General features: G+C 35.0%; 1 protein-coding gene across 1 annotated transcript in view; it reads right to left on the bottom strand.

Annotated features, from left to right (window-relative positions):
• LOC127164495 (NACHT, LRR and PYD domains-containing protein 3-like) overlaps nt 1-21,637 on the bottom strand; it is a 43,736-nt gene that overhangs the window by 3,621 nt on the left and 18,478 nt on the right. The window contains 1 exon segment of the mRNA XM_051108463.1: nt 14,581-14,748. Coding sequence (XP_050964420.1) covers nt 14,581-14,748 — 168 coding nt within the window.

The raw sequence follows: 21,637 nt of genomic DNA, 5'->3' as shown, positions 1-21,637 counted from the left end.
AGAGTTCTGGCGAACATCTACATTGTGTGTCAATGCAACTTACGAGAGATTAAGACCAGCAAGTAAGGTAAAAATAAATATACGTTTGTCTGAGTGTTTTTCAGATTTTTGCACACCAGTTTAACCTAGTAATATTTACCCATCAACATGGCGGTTACAAACTTTACTATAGTAAAATGCGCTGGGGTTTGTCAGCTTATTAAATTAAGTTACTGAATTAAAATAATTTTCAACCAGCAATGCTTATCTTATATTAACATTAGGTTAACTTATGTGAAATTTTGTTCAGGTGTTAGTATAATGTTGGCCAGTAGCCTGTTGAGAAAATAAAATCGGTTAGCTAGGTTAGACAAGTTATATGGCTAACGGCTAGCTGCCTTTCTAGGTTTAGAATTAGTTTGTTATAATTACTAATGGAACTTAAGATTTACTGCATTTTTTTGTGTTTGTGTTTTAAAGGCAACTGCAATGAAGCATCAAGAAAGACAAGCATGCCAGCCACCCTGAGACTGATAGTTCATGGTAAGAGAACAATATGGTTTTGAGATGTTTGTCTATTCTGTGTGGGGTTTTCCTTTTAAAAGTGTGCCATTTCTTCTACTTGTTTTTCAGAGAAGACATTTCTGTCACTAACAAAGTGGATGGTGAGCAAAGGTGGTGGCCACGTTTTGGAGCAGCACCTGGGATTTGCAGATGGCTGTGTATTCTTTTGCCTATAAATTCTTTGTGAGGATACAACATAATGCACTGCAAAACGTCCTAAGACAGGGGAAATGGTGAAGATGCACTGTTCCAGCAGCTTAAGACTGTATTTTTAAGTCTTATACATGCAATGTTTTAAATAAAGTATTTGATATTTTGTAATTATTGTGTCTGTTTTAATTGAATGTCAGTAGTACCTATGTAGAGTAAAAATAAAATAAATTTAAATAAATTCAATATAAAATAAAATCTACTGAAATCTATATCAAAATGAATGAATTACTGTAGTATACTGATGAATTTGCCTTTTTAATAGTATTTGGCTGTAAAACAGCTACAGTCTGCAACTGTAAATTAAATACGGTTTGCTACTGTAAATTCTAATTACAGTAACTTACTGGCAACAGCGTCACAACTACAATATGAGAAATATACAGTCGTGCTCAGAATTGTTGGTGTCCTCAGTAAATATGATCAAAAAGTAAATAAAATTATTGTTGATTTTCAGTGCTTGAGCTCTTTTCTTATAGACACTTAATCATTTGTGAGGCTTAACAATCTTTTGCTGCACATCAGAACTATATATTCTTTGGTTTTTCTCATTGTGCTCAATGATAAAGTGAATTTGGGCTTTGTATTACCTCACATTTACACTCCTGGATAATTTCATGTTCTTTGTCATGCTGCTGTGCTAAAAAAACTGAAATATTAATGGAAATATACTTTAGAAATATTTTACTCAATAATTTCTAAGGGTAATTGTGGCCATTGTGTATTAGAGACAATTATTTATATCACAATGTGATTTTTTTATTAGATATTAGATATTTTAATATATTATATTACTTAATTAAATATTAAATGGATAAACAATGTAGATTTATTTTCACAGCATTTTTTTGATCATATTTAACAAGGGTACCAACAATTCTGACCTCGACTGTATATATAAAATAAAATAAACAAATCAATTACACTTGCACAATTAGATTTGTAGAAAGCACATACTTTGTCAAAATGAGCTTAACATGCAAAATAATAAGCCTGAAAAGGGATAGAGAAGATTAAGCAAACATAAAATTTGTAAAGTTGTAATTACTGTACTCAGTTTGTGAAAATGTTAACAGTTAGAAAATATCAAACATTTGTTAAATACAGTTTTATCATGTTATCATATTTATTGTTTTATTTTAATGTGTTTTTGTAAAGCCATAATTGTGTTATAATATTGTTTTGATATGTTTGCTATTTGCAATAGTTACTAAAATTTTTTCATAGTGTGATTTTTGGTGAATTATATTAAAAACAAGGGTAAGTCTGATTCTTAAACATCACTGTATTATTATTAACTAATATATGGAGGCCACAACAATTAACAAACAATATCATATAGGCTTCAAAAAAAAAAAAAAGTCATGTAGCTGTATGTGAACATAAACTATCTGCAAAGTTGTGAAGCCGACAGTGCACGATACATAAAGTTATTGTCTATCAAAAAAAGGAGTCGACTCACATTTGCCTAAACGAGTCGTCAGGATTTCAAATCTTTCTCTGTTACGGCCACACGTCACGAAATAACAGATTTGCATAATGTCTGCCCACGTTCTACATCATGAACAACTTGCCCCGCCCACAAACAGTCAAATTTCTGTGTGGTTTATGTCACATGTAAATTTACACGTACATTATGCGGAAGACGCTGTATCATACGCTGTGAGTAAAACTGTTTTATATTCACTTCCAAAAGATGATGAATCTACAAAGATTGTATTTTCTGGCGATCTTTCAAAATACGTAGTTGTGTACGTTATGTTGTAACAGCCCTGCACATGTCATGCTAACTGGCTAAATCACGCTTCTGTTGTTCAGCTGTGGACCCACTGTAGTCTGATAATGTGTGATTGATTGCAGCTTGACTGTCTGTCTGTCTCATTAGTTGGAGTAATGATAAAGGATGGCGCACGAAGCGGCGTTCACACCGAATGCGGAAAGCGCTGTGCTATGAAACCCATTCGGTTTAATTTCTTCTGCTGCGCGGACAAAGTTCAAATAAGTTGTTCAAATAATCTTCTGCCGCTGTGCTCTGAAGGGCTGAACTGAACCCAGTGGCAGCGCAGCGCTTTCCTTGTGAAACCACTTAATGCATTATACAGTGTTGAAGTTTACAACATAGGTTATAAAAGCAAATTGCGAGCACTTTCCACGGTAGTCTGTGCTAAATTGTCGATCAGGCACTTCAGCCGTTTCATCGTCAGACTCTGGCTGGAATTGTTATGGTAAAATCGATGCCATCTTTTCTATGTATTGACAAGTATCCAGGGCTGTCAGTCAGTTATGGCAGTGGGCGTTTTGTTTTCCGACACGCTGTAGCGGTAGACCAATCATAAAGGACTGTTCCATCTGAGCAATCACAGCAGTGAGGGCTCACAGAAGGAGGGGTTATTCTTTGAACTGCTTTGCACGAGTCGTTTAGGAATCATTTAGAAATGGGGTAAAATTAAACCTATTTTTGGAGAAAACTGAAGTGTTTTTTGACCTTGCATACATGTAAACCTATTTTGGGAGTCTATTAAAACAATATTATCAACCTTTAAAATGGCATAATAGGGGCACTTTAACATTCAGACAGACACACACACACACACACACACACACACACACAATTTCAGCAACAAAGAAACTTAAGTGCTGCCCCCCAATTTTAACAATAAAATAGCTTCGCCCGCTGAAGAGCTACATTATCTTTCTCATCAAGGAGTTTGTAATATCATTTTTCAGAAGTAATTTAATGCCACAGCTGCACTGTTAAAAGAGAAACGCGGCGAAAACTGTGGTAATTCATACATACACAGTCTCTCTCTCTCTCTCTCTCTCATAAATGAACACTTGATGAATGACACTTTTCTGAGAATATAATATGAAGTAGAGATCACTAAACTGCAAGTTTACCAGTGTTTTCTGAAGGCCAGCACTTTGCCACAAGGTTGCCAGGTTGACAAAAATAAGTAACATACTTATCAGATATTTCAGTATTGCACACGACTGAAGCTCTGTTTCGGAGATTACGTCTCTTTATATCAGACAACCTCAGTTGTGTTCCTCTGTGGTCAGATTAAACCTTGTTGTAGTCTATATATTATACTTCTATATACATTCATTATTTTCTAGTAACCTTGCACTTTTCCACTAAACGCTGTTCTTTTAAACTGCTGCACATTGATTTGATACAGAATCGATACACAAACAGCTGTATTTTATTCTAAGGACCAATTCTCACTATTAACTGGTTGCTTATTATCATGCATATAACTCGCATATAGACTGTTTATTAGTATTTCTAAAGCACATATTAATGTCTTATTCTGTATGACTATATATTTTGGATCACTTAATCCACTTCATACTTAATAACAGTTGGAGTTTGACTCATCTTGTCTCATTTGAACATCCTGTTAATGTAAGGTTACGTTTACATGACAACAATGTAGTGAAAAACTGAAAAGTTTGTGTTTTTTAAAAATGTTTTACATACTCTATAGATGACAATGTTTTCCAAACGATTCGTGTTTACACATATCCAAACTGCAAAAAAGCTGTATTAAGTATGCCAGGCCAGTACCCAAGTAGCCAGTGGAGTCAGGTCGGTTGCGGCTGAGTGTCGGCTGTGTGCTGGTCAGAAGTGAGGCAGCTTTGGCCCAGTAATGGTTGCCAGATTTGGCTAGGCTTGGGATCAGTGGATCTGGCCCGATTATGGTTGAGAAATGGCACATTTAGCCACATTCAGCCCTACTATGAGCCATATGTGTCAGTCCCAAAGGTTTTACTGTTTGTGTGAATATTTGCTCCCCAGAATGCCTAAACCTGCACACACACACACACACATACACATTACTATTTTAAGTAATAGCTTATTTGTTTTTTCTTTCTTTTTTTTTTCAGATTGTTATGTGTAAGTAAGTGATCAATCTAGCAGTCATTCTGTGTCTTTGATTTGCCATGTTCAACACACTGATTAGTCAATAACCATTGATTAAAAATCAGTACATTTCAATTTGTACAGATATATGTATTATCTGACTCATAATCAGTGATGCTTTTTCTTTTTCTCTCCTTTGTTTTTGTGTCAGTAGCTGCTGCATCATGAAGACTCCACAGCACTGAGCGTCTTTGGCTTTGTAAGTATATTTTTTCAGCTGATTGTCAAACATATTCTCAATATTTGTATTTAGGTTCATTAAATATATGCCATGTAGCAGTTTTTATTTATGTATTTATTAGTGTTTAGTGAAATTTATTTAATTACACAACATATTATGTGAATAGTATAATAATGTGCCTTCCTGCTGTACTACTTTTAATCTTTCTGTGACTGATTTTTCATATTTTTTGTCAGATTTGTCAAGATCATCTGAAGAGAGTGCATCTGTGCCATGTAAGTAATTGAATGTTATATTTTGCTATAGAGTAGATGTGTAAATATATGGTTTCTTTTAGGAAATTGAAATCAGATGGGCCACAATATGTTAAGATTAATGTTGTTGTACTGATTGAGTCAGGGTGTTGTGAGTGGTCAAGTAGGGCCAAAATTAATATGATTCATTTTACTGACATTTTACATATTACATTTTGAATACCCTATTACTCAAAAAGCTGTAAACTGTACCATTTCACAGGCAGTGATATTCACCAAAGAGAGCATTGCCAAGTAGTGACCATGCAGGGTGCCCAAACTTTTAAAGGTCTTTAAATCTACAACATAATAAAGTCTGTAAAAAGTACTTTCTGAAATACCTGTTTAACCACATAAAGTGGTTCTTCTTCTTCGTATACCCATGTTCATCTTTTTTTCTATATGTGGTGTTTATGCTAAGCTTCATGTTTAAATAGGCAACATTGTGCCACATATACCAGCCTGACATTTTTTCCACCTTGTCATCTGTTTATAAACTTCTTGTTTTCTGCATCCAGCACACTGCAGTATTTGCAGAGAAAAAAAAAAATAAATATATAAAAAAAAATGTTTTATATACAGAAACTGACAAGTTTATAAACAGATGACATGGTGGAAGAAGAGAGCAGGCCCTACAACAAAGAATTTCTTCCTAAAGTTTGCTCCAAATGTTGTTAACATTTACCATTGACATCACTGAGATCTGACTAACCATGTGTCAATATGTGTCTCTCTTTTCATTTATTCTGTCCCTCTTTTAGGATAAACTTGAGGTCCTGAGAGTTATTAAGAGTTTCTGTAGTGTTTATTTGTATTTGTTGATGTCACTTTTTACAATGGTAAATTCAAATAAATTCTCATTTCTTATATTTATATGGTGTCATTCTTACTGTGTGTGTGTGTGTGTGTGTGTGTGATATTTGTTGTTCATATTAATTAAATAAATACAGGCCTGTATTTCATATATATTTCCATCTGGAATCCAGACTCAGGCCAGTTCCAGCTAATTGTATAATCTATGCTGGCGTGACTGTGGCCCGATGCCGGCAGTGTCAGCTCAGTTTCGGCACGTCATTCATTCATTCCCGTGATTCACAAGAGTCCAGCAACTGCAACTGGCCCAAGTTATTTCTTCCGGCCTGCTGGATTTGGGCCGTTATTGGGCCAGATCATTTTGGCTACCTGGGTAGTTAGCTGCTGTCAACTACGCACACGCATGACGTCACCGTCACCAAAGATTCCCATATTGGGTCTTTAAAATTCCAACAAGATGGCATTTTCAAAACTCACTTTGAAAATCTTCAAAATGATGAAGTCAGTCCTAGTTAAAAAGAACACCTGAAATTACCATTTTGACTTTCAATGATTTTGAAAAGAGTTTTATGAAAACCATAAAACAATCATGTTAAACATGCTTTAAAAAACACAAATCAATGCTAAGGACCTGTTAAAGGTGAGCCAACTGTATCCCATTTTACAAAGATGTATTTTAAAAGTCACAAAACACAGCAAATAACAGAAAGTCAACCTAATTACAGTTTTTGTCAAGTCCTGTATTTGAGCCCTTTATACTGCCATTATATTTTACAAAATCACACACAGTAATACAGTTATTTGAATGGGTGTGACAATTTACATATTCTATAACCAAACTCACACCCGTACATTTTCAGGACTCACAAATCACATTGTCAGAACACACGCGCTGTGTGAACAGAACAGGACTAAACAACTGTCACGTCATTCAGTGTGATAGAGAGTCTCTGTCGCACAAACTCAGAAACTGAGTGACTGAGAAATGAGCTGTGTGTCATCTGAAGTTTTATATCCCGTCTCCACCGGAGCCGCTCTTGTCAGTTTTGTGTTCTGCTCCTCTCTACACTCAAGTTCAAAAGCTGCTGTCGGATAATGTAGGTTTGATGGATGAACGCATGGCTCGTGTCTCTTGTGTCAGAAAGTGATAGGACTTTCAGTTTTATGGATGTCGCCATCTTGGATATTACTTTGGTTACTGATAAGGAATACAGGCTTGATTCCTGTTGCACGCTCATACAGACAATATTCCAGACGCTACTGTTAGCTGCTGTGTGAACGGGACATTTCAAGACTCACACCTGAAAGTTAATGTGGTTGTCAATCCCAAAAACTGACAGTGTGAACGTAGCCTGAGTCTCAGGTGTCCCCAGAATGGATCTGTGAAGTTTCAGCTCAAAATACCCCACAGATCATTTATTATATCATAGTGGAAGCAGAAACAGTTTTCATGCATGTTTCTTTAAATGCAAATGAGCTGCTGCTCCCCGTCCTGTTCCCCGAACAGAGCTGTGCCTTTACAGCTCGTATCTCAGATCTCTTCCAAATCAAAATGTTTGGTTTTGATTATCATGTACATCACACTGAAATCATGTGTTTTATAGCTATTTCAGTTTAAACTTCTGATATATGGTTTTCTGAGCGCACACATCCACAGCACACGGACAGAAAGCGTCTGTCACACGGCATGTGAGTACTAAACTAAGCTCTCTTCAATGTCTTATTGCTTAAACTGTCAAAGACACAAGTTTATGTTAAAAATACATGAGTTAAAAACTGAGCTTTTTTGCTCACCAGCCACTGTGGCTAGTGGTTTTCCATAATTAGCTTTTTCATTGGCCACACTTTTTTTTTTTTTCAATAATTTTAATAATAATAATTTTGGGAAATTATGTTTTATATGACTAAAGTTACTATACACTAAAATGTATTTAAATTGATTTCCAGGTCTCTTATTTTCAAAGTCTTCTCAATGTCTCAATGCATTTACACATTTAATAAATCTAAAATGTAGCATGAAAGGATTTACATTGTAAAATTGCCACAGTATAAATAATGTTATGATCTCGGTCTTTAAAATCAGTTTTTTTTTAATATATAAAAATATGAAATGTTGGGAAAAAATACAAAGATAAGCTACTTTTAAATATGAAAGTAAACCACCAATAGGTGGCAGCAAGTGACTGTTTTAATGAATCACTGAGTCACTGAGTCATGCCTTCAAACACAGGATGATTCATTCAAGAATGAAGCAAGTGCCGTCTTCATGAACGGATCACTGAATCATTGACTCAAATTATCAGTGGTTGATGAAGTACACAAGTCAAGTACTTGAGTAAAAGTACAGATACGTATAATAAAATATTACTCCAGTAAAAGTAAAAGTGCTCCTCTTTCAATTTTACTCAGGTGAAAGTACAAAAGTACCCGATTTTTTATGTACTTAAGTAAAAAAGTACTGATAGATTTATTTTGCAATTTTATATAGGCTACTTAATTGAATTTTATAATAGCACATTTTTTTTTTATATTCCTACTACTCAAATACATGGGATTTTCCCAAAATAACCACTATATGAAGTAAAAATACATTTTTGTTGTTGATATGGACTATGTTGATGAGAGTGATGTAGTAATATTCAATGTGAAGCTTACACTGCAATGTCCCTGAGAGAAAACAGATTTGACCATCTCATTTTCTCCAATAAGAAAAAAAAAGTGTTTTAAAGCTTCTTGTTTTGCATAAAGTCACAGTTATATATGACTGTGAATAAGGCCTGAAGTTAGCAAGCACATTTTAAGGAAAATATAATTATATTTTCATAATGATTTTTTTCCTTTCAAACATTGTCTGTGTAAAAACACCCCTGGTCAAATGCCCCCAGAGGGCATCACTTCCCACTTTGATAATTACTGTAGTTACCATGTTCTGAACATCACATCCTTTCTTTTTCCCTTGGATGTAATCTATCTAGGTTGTTGAATAAAAATATTTGGACTTTATATCTAAAAATTACCTCAACTTAGCACCAGCTAGCCTGTTAGCTAGACAGTTAGCATCAGCTAACAACATTTACTTATATTCAGTATGGTTATGAATAAACATTCATGTCTGTCTATTCTAGTTGATCCAAACAATATAAAAATTTATACTGTTGCTAAACAATATAAAAACAGACGTCACGTAGGGTTACATGCGTAGCATTTTAGTAAAACTGCTAACATTACAGCAGCGGGGGAATATGAACATACATGAGTTATTTTATTTAATCTGTTATTTAAATTTTTCATTTTTGACCTAAAGCAGAGACACTGATGTTGATGTGTCTGAATTCAAACATTTCAGAAACGGATCACCCTTTACAGCAGATGTAATTCACAAACAACGGACAGCTTTGACCTAAATATGATTTTCAGTTGCAATTATTAATCCTAAAATTCAGCATCAGTAACTTTTCGCAGCATCAGTGGCGCACACGCACAAGATCTCCCGATTCTTACTTGTGAATTCAGTTGACTGGAGACTCGCTCTAAACGGATCATTTGAATCAATGGGTTGTCGACTCGAGAACAGCTGCAATCGGATCATTCTAATTTGTGAATGATTTGTTTGGTGCGATTGGCGAATCAATTTAACCGATTCATTGAAAAGAATCAAAGTGTGGTTTTCAAAGAAAACTGTAGTCTCTTGGTCGTGACACGTTCTATAACTAAAAGTAAAACTAGATTTTTACAGCAGTATGTTTCCTGTGCAATTGTGTTTACTTGTATTGATTGTATAGACAGGCTGTGAGATCCTCAAATGGCGTGACCTTATTACTGTCAATACTGTCAATTCATTATCAATTGCCATTTACAACAAAGGTATTAAAAACAGAATAATTTGTGCCAAAATGTCAGTGCTTCCCTAATTAGATGTTTTGATCAGATTAGTAGTCCGATCAGGCAAGTAAAATTCTCTTTCACGTGCCCCTTCAAAAAATCCACTTGCCCCACGTGCCCCTTCAAAAAATCCACTTGCCCCAGACAAGCATTAATGTCGAGCTCTGTTATAAAATTCAACCTGCCAAAGTGTCTAGTGCAGTGGTTCTCAACCTTTTTTGGATCAGCGCCCCCCTACCCATTATCCAGGTCCCTCACCGCCCCCCATCAAACTGTCCTCACTGAATATTAAAGTTGATTATTATTATTGTGTTTATAATGAGGACTGTTATTATATTTACAGTAATTCAAATGTATGGGGTCATTATGATTTTTAGGAAACGAGATTTCCAAAGATTTCACTGACCAGCTTAAATATATTTTGTAAATATAAACATTTATTCATAAAATATTTATTTATTTATTTATTTAAAGTATGCATACCACTCCAAAAAAGTTGGGACAGAGGCTGCTTTGAAACACAGCAAGCAGGTGAATTGGTAATAGGTGAGGGTGTCATGTTTGGCTATAAATGGAGCTTCTCAGTCTTCGCAAGCAAAGCTGGATCATGGCTCAATTTTTTTTAATATTAACAAAATAAAACTAAGTTGGCCAGTGAAAATATTAGATTTTTTTCTTTGTACTTAAGTCAATTAAATAAAGGCTAAAGAGAACAAATGACATATTCTTCATTTTTTGATTCACAAAACGTCCCAACTTTTAATTGGGGTTGTAGAAAGATGGGAAACTTGTGCTCCTCATTTTTAAAATAGTTACTATTTTAGTGCTGTCCTGATTTATATATTTGTTACCTTCAATTCCTTTTTTTTTGACAGTGTGTTGTGCCAGCTATAATATTAATAATAAGAAATGTTTCTTAAGCAACAATCAGCATAATTTCTGAAATATCATGTGACATTGAAAGCTGTAGTAATGTACTGTAGATTAGCATGAGAAGAAAACATTTTAAAATACATTCAAATAGAAAGCTTTTTTTTTTTTTTTCAAATGGTAGATATTTACTGTTTTTACTGTAGGCTGTTTTTTTTTTTTTTTTTAAGTGCCCCTATTAAGCCTTTTCAAATATGACCTTTCATGCAGTGTGTCATGTAGCTGTATGTGAACATAAACTGTCTGCAAAGTTGTGAAGCCGACAGTGCATGATAAATAAAGTTATTGTCTATCAAAAAAAAAAAAAAGAGTCGGCTCACAAACGCCTGAATGAGTCGTCAGGAATTCAAATCTTTCTGTTACGGCTGCACATCATGAAGTAACACATTTGCATAATGTCCGCCCACGTTCTACGTTGCGAACCACTTGCCCGCCCACAAACACAGTAAAATTTCCATGTGGTTTGTCATGACGAGAAGACACTGTATTCTAAGCTGTGAGTAAATTTCTTTTGTATTCACTTCCAAAAGATGAATCTATGAAGAATGTATTTTCTAGCTATAGTTCAAAATATGTAGTTTTGAATGTTATGTTGTGTAACAACCCTGCACATGTCTTGCTAACCGGCTAACTCACACTTCTGTAGTTCTGTTGTTCAGCTGTGGATCCACTGTAGTCTAAAAATGTGTGATTGATGCAGCTTGACTGTCTGTCTGTCTCATTAGTTAAAGCAATGATAAAAGATGGCGCATAAAACAGCTTTCAGACCGAATGCGGAAAGCGCTGCACTATGAAACCCATTCATTTCAATTGTTTGCACCACGCGAGGATGGCTTGTTTCTGCATTGGCCAAGGCGCACATGCCGTGCTCAAAGTTTATAATGAGTTGAACTTTTGCTGCTGTGCTCTGAAAGCTGCACTGAACCCAGCGGCCAGCGCAGCGCTTTCCGTGTTCGGTGTGAAAGCCACTTAATGCATAATACAATGTTAAAGTTTACAACATAGTGATGTGCCCAGTTCGCTTACGTAAGCAAACTGCGAGCACTTTACACAGTAGTCCGTGCTAACTTGTCGATCAGCCACTTAAGCATTTCATCTTTAGACTCCGGGTCGAATTGGTAAGGTAAAATCAATGCCATCTTTTCTATGTATTGACAAGTCTCCAGGGCTGTCTTTCTGTTATGGCAATGGGCGTTTTGTTTTCCGACACACGCTGTAGCGATAGACCAATCATAAAGGACTGCACCATCTGACCAATCACAGCAGTGAGGGCTCATGGAAAGGAGGGGTTTAGAGAGACTGATTCTTCAAACTGCTTTGCACGAGTTGTTTATGAATCAAGAAATGAGGTAAAATTAAATTATTTTTGGAGAAAACTAAAGTGTTTTTTGACATTGCATACATGTAAACCTGTTTTAGGAGTCTCATAAAACAATATTAGCAACCTTTGAAATGGCATAATTGGAGCACTTTAAACAAACAAATGCAACCTTTTTTATGAACCCATTAACAAGTCATACTGACCTTTATTTAAAGTTAGTGTATATTATAGTCTATATTTTATTTATAATATATAGGCCTGCTTTAAAAGCATGTATCTTAACTCCCAAAACAGCTCATGCATATATATATATATATATATATATTTATTTTTTATTTTTTTTTTTTTATGTCACTGAATGGCACATGACATTCATCACATTTTTGATTTATCATGAAGTATCGTTATCATTATCAGTAGAAGCAAAAAAGGAGCAAAACAGCCATGTGGATATAACTTAGGCTTTAATTGTGAGCTTTGAATAAACTCTTTAGAAATATGGTATTCAAACCAACCGCAGCCAATCAGCAAACAAAAAGTATTAATATTAATTTTTCTAAACGCGAAAAACCAACATCTCTTGCTTTATCGTGTCTAAATGCTTGCTATTGTTTTGACGCAGCAGCTGCGCTACAGAAAGTCAAGCAAACACTAAAGTACTGAAGTCGTTGCTAAAGAAATGATACACCGTCAGGTCTAGGAGCGGGAATATTGGTGTAAACTAGCAGCGAACACCACTACTACACAGGCCACGAACAGCGCGACACATGTGTTAAAGCACATCGATCCCATTATAATCTGTCGTTCAGTAACAACTGAGCGTGAGCACTACAATAAACAGATGCTGCGTTCTATTTCTGCCTGCGGGATTTCCACACGCCTGCGCTACCGACAAGTTGAACAATAGATATAGAAAGTGCGTTTTTACGTATCCAGTAAAGACAGCATTAGGATGTGGCAGACCATTTTCCTTTGAAAGTTTCAGCTCATACATCTTTGGTGTAAACTCGTCTTGACCAAACACCCCCCAGGAACAGCTCACATGGCCCCCTTTCAAAACTATTGCTTCCAGCGCCCCCCGATGCTGTCCAAACACCCCCTGGGGGGCGGTACCGCCCCTGTTGAGAAACACTAGTCTAGTGGAAGTGACCGTGTTACCCGTCACTGTTAAAAACCACCTCCATTTTTGGTGGGTTGGTGGATGTTAATATCAAGCCCTGGTTACAAAAACAGTTGGTTATGTCTGTGAAGACAAACAGCTAGGAAAAAAATTACATGTTTATACTAGATCTGTGTGTCAGCAGCGTAATATACAGTAAACAAATCAACAAATCCACTGCTCTCTTGTCTCCTCTGAGGCTGGGAAAAACATGCAGATTATGGGGCCGTAATATTATAATAAAATCTCCTATCTACGTCACAGGGGAGCAAAATCTGACACACTAGTTTTTTTTTGCAAGCCTAAACAAAGTTACTGGGTTGGTAGATGCACCGGAGACCCGATTATAGCTCTTAAACACTTAAAAAGTCGTATGTCACCTTTAATACATGCTACAATCATGATATCAAAAATAATAAATACATTTGTATGAATTATTATTTTAACTCTTAGGAGGTCTCCCATCCAGGTACTGATCAGGCTCAATCCTGTTTAGCTTCAGTGGGTGACCAAGGAAAGAGTGATTGCTGCTGGCAGTGCAAACATTATTTTCTAAAAATTATCAGTTGTGCATGAAATATATGAATATATTGTGATCCTGCAATTGAACATATTACTTAAACATCACATAGTAAAGTATGAAAACAACTTGGAAAGCTTTTATCAGTACATTCAATAGTGAAACACTACTTATACAGACAGTTAGCTTATTAGCTAACTTGCCATTAATGTAAACCTAATTATACAGTTAACTAGTAGGCTTATATCATAGATAGTTATTTAAAATCATTATTATTCTTTTATTTATTTTTTTTAAATAATCTATATGGTCTAATCAGAGATGTAGTGAGGGTCACTGACATTAATTTCCTGTTAGACAGGATAGAAACAGCATGTGTAAGAGAAGACATCTTTGATGTGGACCTGTTTGAAGTGACTGTTATATGAAAGATTATTAAGTTACACTGCTGTTTATTTGTTTCTCTAAGAGCTTGTGGGTCAGTATGATGTGTTTGTGTGTCTTGTAAGCTCTGTGCAGCTGTTTTTACAGTTCAGACTTGGTGATTATGAAGATTATCAGAAAAGAAGTTTTAACTTTTTTTTTGTATTTTAACTGTCTGTTTTGTGGCCAGTTAGGGAGTTAAAATATAGTTTTTTGTTAATTTGTTTTGTCTGAACAGGTTATTTTAGATTTTACTCCTCAGACTAGTGATCTTTAATTTTGATTGTTGCATCCTCTAGAAACTCCTAGACTCATATAGATATACAAAGACAATGAAAAGTTAAACAATAAAACCCAAAAACTCCTCCTGCTTGACATACTTGAGTTTGATCCAGTTTGGATCCTTATGTTTTTCAGAAAGCAGCTTGACTCCTGAATCTCCTGGGTGATTGTAGCTCAGATCCAGCTCTCTCAGGTGTGAGGGGTTTGAACTCAGAGCTGAAGACACATAATGACAGCATTTCTCTGTCACCATACAGCCAGACAACCTACAAAAACATACAACAACAGTCCACATCACATTGGTGTTTGTTGTTCCTTTTTATATTGGACTGATTATTCAGTAAAAACAGCTGGTCAAAAAAAAGATCATGTTGTGCTCATTTAGCATTATCAGGAAGAAACAAATATTCCCCCAAATCACTGAACATTATGTAGCCAGATTCAAGGTTTGTCAGGTTTGCTAACATCTTGGTGCCAGATATCACAGCACACCTTCAGGGGTCTAGTGCAGTCCATGCCTCGATGGGTCAGGGATATTTTGGCAGCAAAAGGCAGACCAACACAATATTAGGAAGGTGGTCATAATGTTATGCCTGATCAGTGTATACATATACATACATATACGTGTGTGTGTGGGGGGGGTTGTTTGTATGTTGTCATACATGAATTACACTAAATTGATCCTGCCTTTCATTTACATCTGGAAGAGATTTTCATCTGCATTGCATTTTATCTACACTACACACATGCTGTGCTGTACATCATAGAGAAAACTAAAATGTGAGAAGTCTGAATCCATGCTTGAAAAGCTCCTCTCATCATCTCCACAGGTCTCTTCCTTTGTGGCTGGTGATGTTGTTCTGGACCATCATATCAATAATGCTCTTGTTCCATTCACCCAACCGATTTCATCAGAGACTGCGGAGAGTCACGTCCAGATGTCAGTTAACATTATTCTTTTTAGCATGGCTTTAGAGTATTTAAGCTTATATAAGTGTGCAGAGATGTGCAGATCAGCTGAATCTGCTGTTAAAAATAAACCATCCATTCAACATATCATCATGCAAAACTAAGAATTAGAATAATTGTAAATGACGATCGGGTGTGGTTATCTAAATCAGAGAAAAATACAGGTGCAGGAGGGTGGTGGGCAGATAATTTATTTGAAGCTGTGGATTCGGGTGATGTTTGAGCTCATCTGCGCATCTCTACTGAGGAATCTTAGACAAGTAAATACTTTAACTGTGGTCAAATGTAAATTAACTTGTGCTTATTTAAACTTTATTCAAAAAAGTATTACTTAAATTCTGCAATTTGTCTTTATGTCGATCCAGTGAGCAACTGAGCATTGTTTTCGCGTGTGATGCACACACGTTTGCATGTGTGGATCGGTGATTATATTTGAATCCGGCATTAAAATCTGTTCATCAAATAATTTTAATGTATTAACCAGCATTTATTATCGATGAGCAATGCATTTGTTAGAGTATATTTTAATCTTTGATAACGGTAGGTAATAAAAATACAACATATCATGTTAGCTCTGGTCCAGTGAAAAAATATTAACAGATAGAACTCTGGATGTTAATTAGTTCATGTATTAGTAAATGTCAGTTTAAATGAACTTTTAACTAAGATTAATAAATGTTTTGGAAGTATTTTTCATTGTTTATTCGTGTTAACTAATGTTAACACATATCTATTACCATTAGCTTAAGTTTTATGATTAGTTAGATAGTTCAGTTCATTTTAAAAGTGTGGTCTAAAACAAAACAAAACAAAAGTTTATTAAAGTTTTGCATTGTCTTGTATCACCAGAAAGATGATGAGACTCAACCTGCAGCAAAAACAACACGCTCACAACCTACACTACCAGCTGTATTTGAACAGCAAAGAAAGTATGAAGCAAACTCAAATGAAGCTAAGAAGCTGAGCAGGGCTGTAACAATGTAGTACCTCAATACATTTGTGTTCATGTAAAATATACCTCATTGTCATCTTCTATATTTGTTATATTTATCTTTAAATAAAAAAAAATGCCCCCTTAATATTGTGGCAGTGTGATTTCACTGGGGTATCGAAAATGGTATCGAATATCAATATTTTTCAAGGTATCCTATCGAAGTTAGAAATTCCAGTATCGTGACAAAACTATACACTACCTTTAAAAAAAGGTCAGTATGACTTGTTAATGGGTTCATAAAAAAAGTTTGCATTTGTTTGTTTAAAAAAAAAGCCTACAGTAAAAACAGTAAATCTACCATTTGAAAAAAAAGTTTTCTATTTAAATGTATTTTAAAATGTGTTTTCTTCTCATGCTAATCTACAGTACATTACTACAGCTTTCAGTGTCACATGATCTTTCAGAAATTATGCTGCTTGTTGCTTAAGAAACATTTCTTATTATTAATATTATAGCTGGCACAACACACTGTCAAAAAAGCTAGATATGAAACTGAATTGAAGATAACAAATATATAAATCAGGACAGCACTAAAATAGTAACTATTTTGAAAATGAGGAGCATGTGTTTCCCATCTTTCTACAACCCTAATTAAAAATTGGGGCGTTTTGTGAAATGCCAAAAAATGAAGAATATGTCATTTGTTCTCTTTAGCCTTTATTTAATTGACTCAAGTACAAAGAAAAAATCCAACATTTTCACTGGCCAACTTGGTTTTATTTTGTTAATATATATATATATATAAAAAAAAAAATTGAGTCATGATGCAGCTTTGTTTGCGAAGTCTGAGAAGCTCCATTTATAGCCAAACATGACACCCTCACCTATTACCAATTCACCTGCTTGCTGTGTTTCAAAGCAGCCTCTGTCCCAACTTGTTTGGAGTGGGATGCATACTTCAAATAAATAAATAAATATTTTATGAATAAATATGTTTATATTTACAAAATACATTTAGGCTGGTCAGTGAAAACTTTGGAAATCTCATTTCCTAAAAATCATAATGACCCCATACATTTGAATTACTGTAAATATAATAACAGTCCTCATAATAAACACAATAATAATCAACTTTAATATTCAATGAGGACAATTTGATGGGGGGCGGTGAGGGACCTGGATAATGGGTAGGGGGGCGTTGACCCAAAAAAGGCAGAACCACTGGTCTACCTGTTCCACTCTTCATCTTCTTTACCTCGTTACACACCCTAGTCTACCCACTCCATCCCCTTTTAGACTTAAGACCCCTGTTTAAAGAAATGTGTCAAATCGATTGAAAAAAAAATGTAATATCAGTATTCAATGACATGCACTTCTCAAGTTTTTGTAGAGTCATTTGCGGCATACTAGGTAAACAATGAAGAGAGAATGTGTACATATTTTAAAAATAAAAATATTATTTGCAAATAATATTTTTAAATCTATAAGTGTCCTAAACTCACAGTACTGGCAGCATACAACAACTGCCATTGACCAAAGTGTTTTCCAGCATCATTACATAATCACACAAACAAAATTACAAATTAAAAAATTAAACCCTAATCACTCAATCAATTCTAAAAGCTAAACTAAAAAGATGTGATTTCAGTCTAGATTAAAAGCATCTACAGATGAGGAGGATTTATATGCATTGAAAGACGGTTCCATAAACGTGGAGCAGCCACTGAGAAAGACCTATCACCTTTTGATTTCTAGTTTTAAGGACATGAAGAATCATCTGATTTGAAGAGCTCATATTCTTTGTATTTTGATTAGGAATCAAAAGGTCAACAATATATTTTGGGGCAATGCCATCAACAAAACCTTAACTTCAATTCGAGTTGATAAAACACAGGTTTCACAACAATAGTAACCTGTTTATCTAAAAATAAAGCTGAACACATTATAACACCCAAATTCTTGATGTAGCGTACAACGTGCTTAGTGTGTCACACTAGCTTAATGTTCCATATTGGCCAATGATCAGAAGAAAGGAATGTCTCCTGGAGAAAATCAGCAGTTCAACAGGTTCAATTCAATTTGACGAGGTTACACTCTCTCAATTCTTACTAGTTACAGTTGAATTAGAGAGCTCTCTAATTGAATTACAGAGCACTCAATTACATTCTTACTAGTAAGAATTTATTTAGAGAGCTCTACAACTCAGTTCTTACTAGTAAAAATGCCATTTGGAGAGCTTTTTAGTGCAGTTCTTACTAGTAAGAATTGAATTAGAGAGCTCTCTAATTGAATTACAGAGCTCTGCAATCGTAATCTTACTAGTAATAATTTAATTAGAGAGCTCTACAATTCAGTTCCTACTAGTAACAATGCATATTAGAGAGCTCTCTAATTCTGTTCTTACTAGTAAGAAATCCAGTTACAGAGCTCTACAATTGTATTCTTACTAGTAAAAACACACATTCATTAGATGCAAAACAGATTTGCGATTACACCCATTTCCCTTTCTTTTCTGCGGTGATGCACTTCAAAATAAAAGCCCCTATACACTATAGTAAATACACTATAGTTTGATCTCAGCCAGTTGATGTTGTAAGTGAACCACCACTCTGCACATTTTGTGTATCTCAGATGTCTGTTCTATTCAAAAGTAAGTGCCCTGCAAACTCGAAATATTCCGCCCTGATTACAGTTCAAAGACAGCGTATATGTTCCATTCAACGAACATTAACGTGTGCAAGACATGAATTTAAATTGCATTTATTTACAGGGGTATATTGTGTCACACTTCTCTAAGTTTCGTCTGTGTGTGAAGACTATGCAGGCGGTGGTGTAACGCAAATCTAAGAATGAATATTCCTAAGTAAACTTACACTGATTTCCACTGCTCAGGGAGTGGGGAGCAATGAACATTGTGTTAATTGAACACCATGTTAATTGCAACACAGTTCAGTCATGGAGCTGTCTTTGGACTAAGTTAGCTGCTTGTCTGAATCAGGTTAAATAAGAGAGCCATGCAATATATGCAGAGCGACAGTACGTGAGGAATGGAATTGAGAAACGCTGTCATATCGCATGTCATATCACCCTAATTTCATTGAGGGATAAAGTTCAATAAGTTTTACTGGACTTAAATTTGAACAAATACACAATTTCTTACAAAGAGCTGCTGAACAGTAACGTTTAGTCACGAGTTGCTTTATGAACAAGGAGAGTGATCGCAACGAGCCACATCACAAATTAAATTACATTTCCAAACGTGTTATTCATAGTGTGAGCACTTACAAATTTAAGTGGATCGGATTGTAAAACTGTAATAAATAATAAATACAAATGATAAAGCCAGATTTTTAAGTTGTTTATTTTCATTGAGCTGCTTTCGCCATTGTGTTGTTTTAAGCTGAAAAGCATAAAATTGCGCTTCATTTTAGATCCGTTCTCCACTCCGGTCATGACAGCAGATACGGCAGTTCATGTCACAGCAAGCGTTCTCTATTCTAATGTGTTTTTAAATGTACAATACAAATTTTTAAATCTACCTCCACTATTTCTCTGTCTAGACCTAGCGTCCGTGTCCAAATGTCCCAGAATGCTGTGCGTTGCTGATGTCACGTTCCAGCTTTTTATTTTAAAAAAAATGCAATAATAGCATACAAGCAACACATCACATTGAAGCAATAAAATTGACGTTCAAGGTGTTTATTATTATATTATATTGCGCAATAATAAAAACAAAAAACAAAAACAACAAAAACATTAAAAATGAAATTAAAACAGTGTATATTCTGAGTATTTCTCCAGCAGTAACGTGCAGCCGCGGGCAGATTATCAGTTAAAAGAATCTAATTAACCTTAGACAATCCCCTACCATACCAGTATAATGCTATTCAATCACTGCGCTCAAATCTGGAGGAAATGTCAGGTTTTAAAGCTGGTCTGTCTTTGAAGTATTGTGCATACGCAGCTTGTGCGCTCACATTTAAATCATGAAATGTGCGTCGGAATATCAGGACAACATTTTTCCTTGTTTCGTCATACCCGATTAATGGTCGGAAACTGTGTTTAATATGTTTTGATGAAACATCTATTCGACGCTTCCAGGTTCCGAAGGCGGACCGTGAAAAAGGCCCATTATGATATTAGTCCTAGCCTAAAATATTTTCTGTACGTGAATTCACCTTTAAAAATAATGCAGTAGGATATATAGATTACCTAGGTTATATTTCAACTGTGTAAAGCATAATCATTTTATAATGATTTTAATCAATATAGGTCAATTTAATCAATAGGCTACATAATAGATCATTAGAGCATCAGCGTTGCTATTAAAAACTGACTGAGTCAACAACTCCGAGGTGTACTCTCCCATTTTGTTGTTTTTAAGATTTATTTTTTGCCGTTTTTGCTTTTATTTCGATAGGACAGTATGAGTTGGGGGGAGGGATAGGAAGGGTCCACGAGTCCAAACGCGAACTCAGAACGCCCGTAATGCAAGGCCGTTATATATCAATGGACTGCCCAGGATTCTTACTAGTAAGAATCGCTGTTGTAGAGCTTTACAATTACATTTTTACTAGTAAGAATGCAATTACACAGCTCTACAACTGCATTGTTACTAGCAAGAAATACAGTTAGAGAGCTCTCTAATACAGTTCTTACTAGTAACAATTGAATTAGAGAGCTCTGTAATTGAATTAGAGAGCTCTGCAATTGAATTCTTACTAGTAAAAATTAGGTTGGAGAGCTCTCTAATTCAAATTTTACTAGTAAGAATTAAAGTTTGAGAGCTCTTTAATGCAATGTGTACTAGTAACAATTGAATTGGAGAGCTCTCTAATCGAATTAGAGAACTCTGCAATTGCATTCTTACTAGTGACAATTGAGATAGAGAGCTCTTTAATTTAATTACAGAGCTCTGCAATTAAACATATCTTTAATGTGTTTTTTTACTGGTAAAAATTGAATTATAGATCTCTGTAATTGCATTTTTACTAGCAAGAATTAAATTAGAGAGCTCTCTATTCAGAATTGTTACTAGTAAAAATGTAATTGAAGAGCACTCTAATTGGAATTGGTACTAGTAAAAATTGATTTAGAGAGCTCTCTAACTGGAATTGTTACTAGCAAGAATTCAATTGTAGAGCTCTCTAATTGTAATTCTTACTAGTAAAAATTCAGTTGTAGAGCTCTGTAATTAAAAATAAATGGAAGTCAATGGAGACATATGACTAGTAAAAATAATTTGTAGAGCT

This window comes from Labeo rohita, chromosome 4 (genome assembly GCF_022985175.1).
Source record: "Labeo rohita strain BAU-BD-2019 chromosome 4, IGBB_LRoh.1.0, whole genome shotgun sequence".
NCBI classification, from domain to species: domain Eukaryota; kingdom Metazoa; phylum Chordata; class Actinopteri; order Cypriniformes; family Cyprinidae; genus Labeo; species Labeo rohita.
This window is presented reverse-complemented; position numbering and strand designations above follow the sequence as displayed.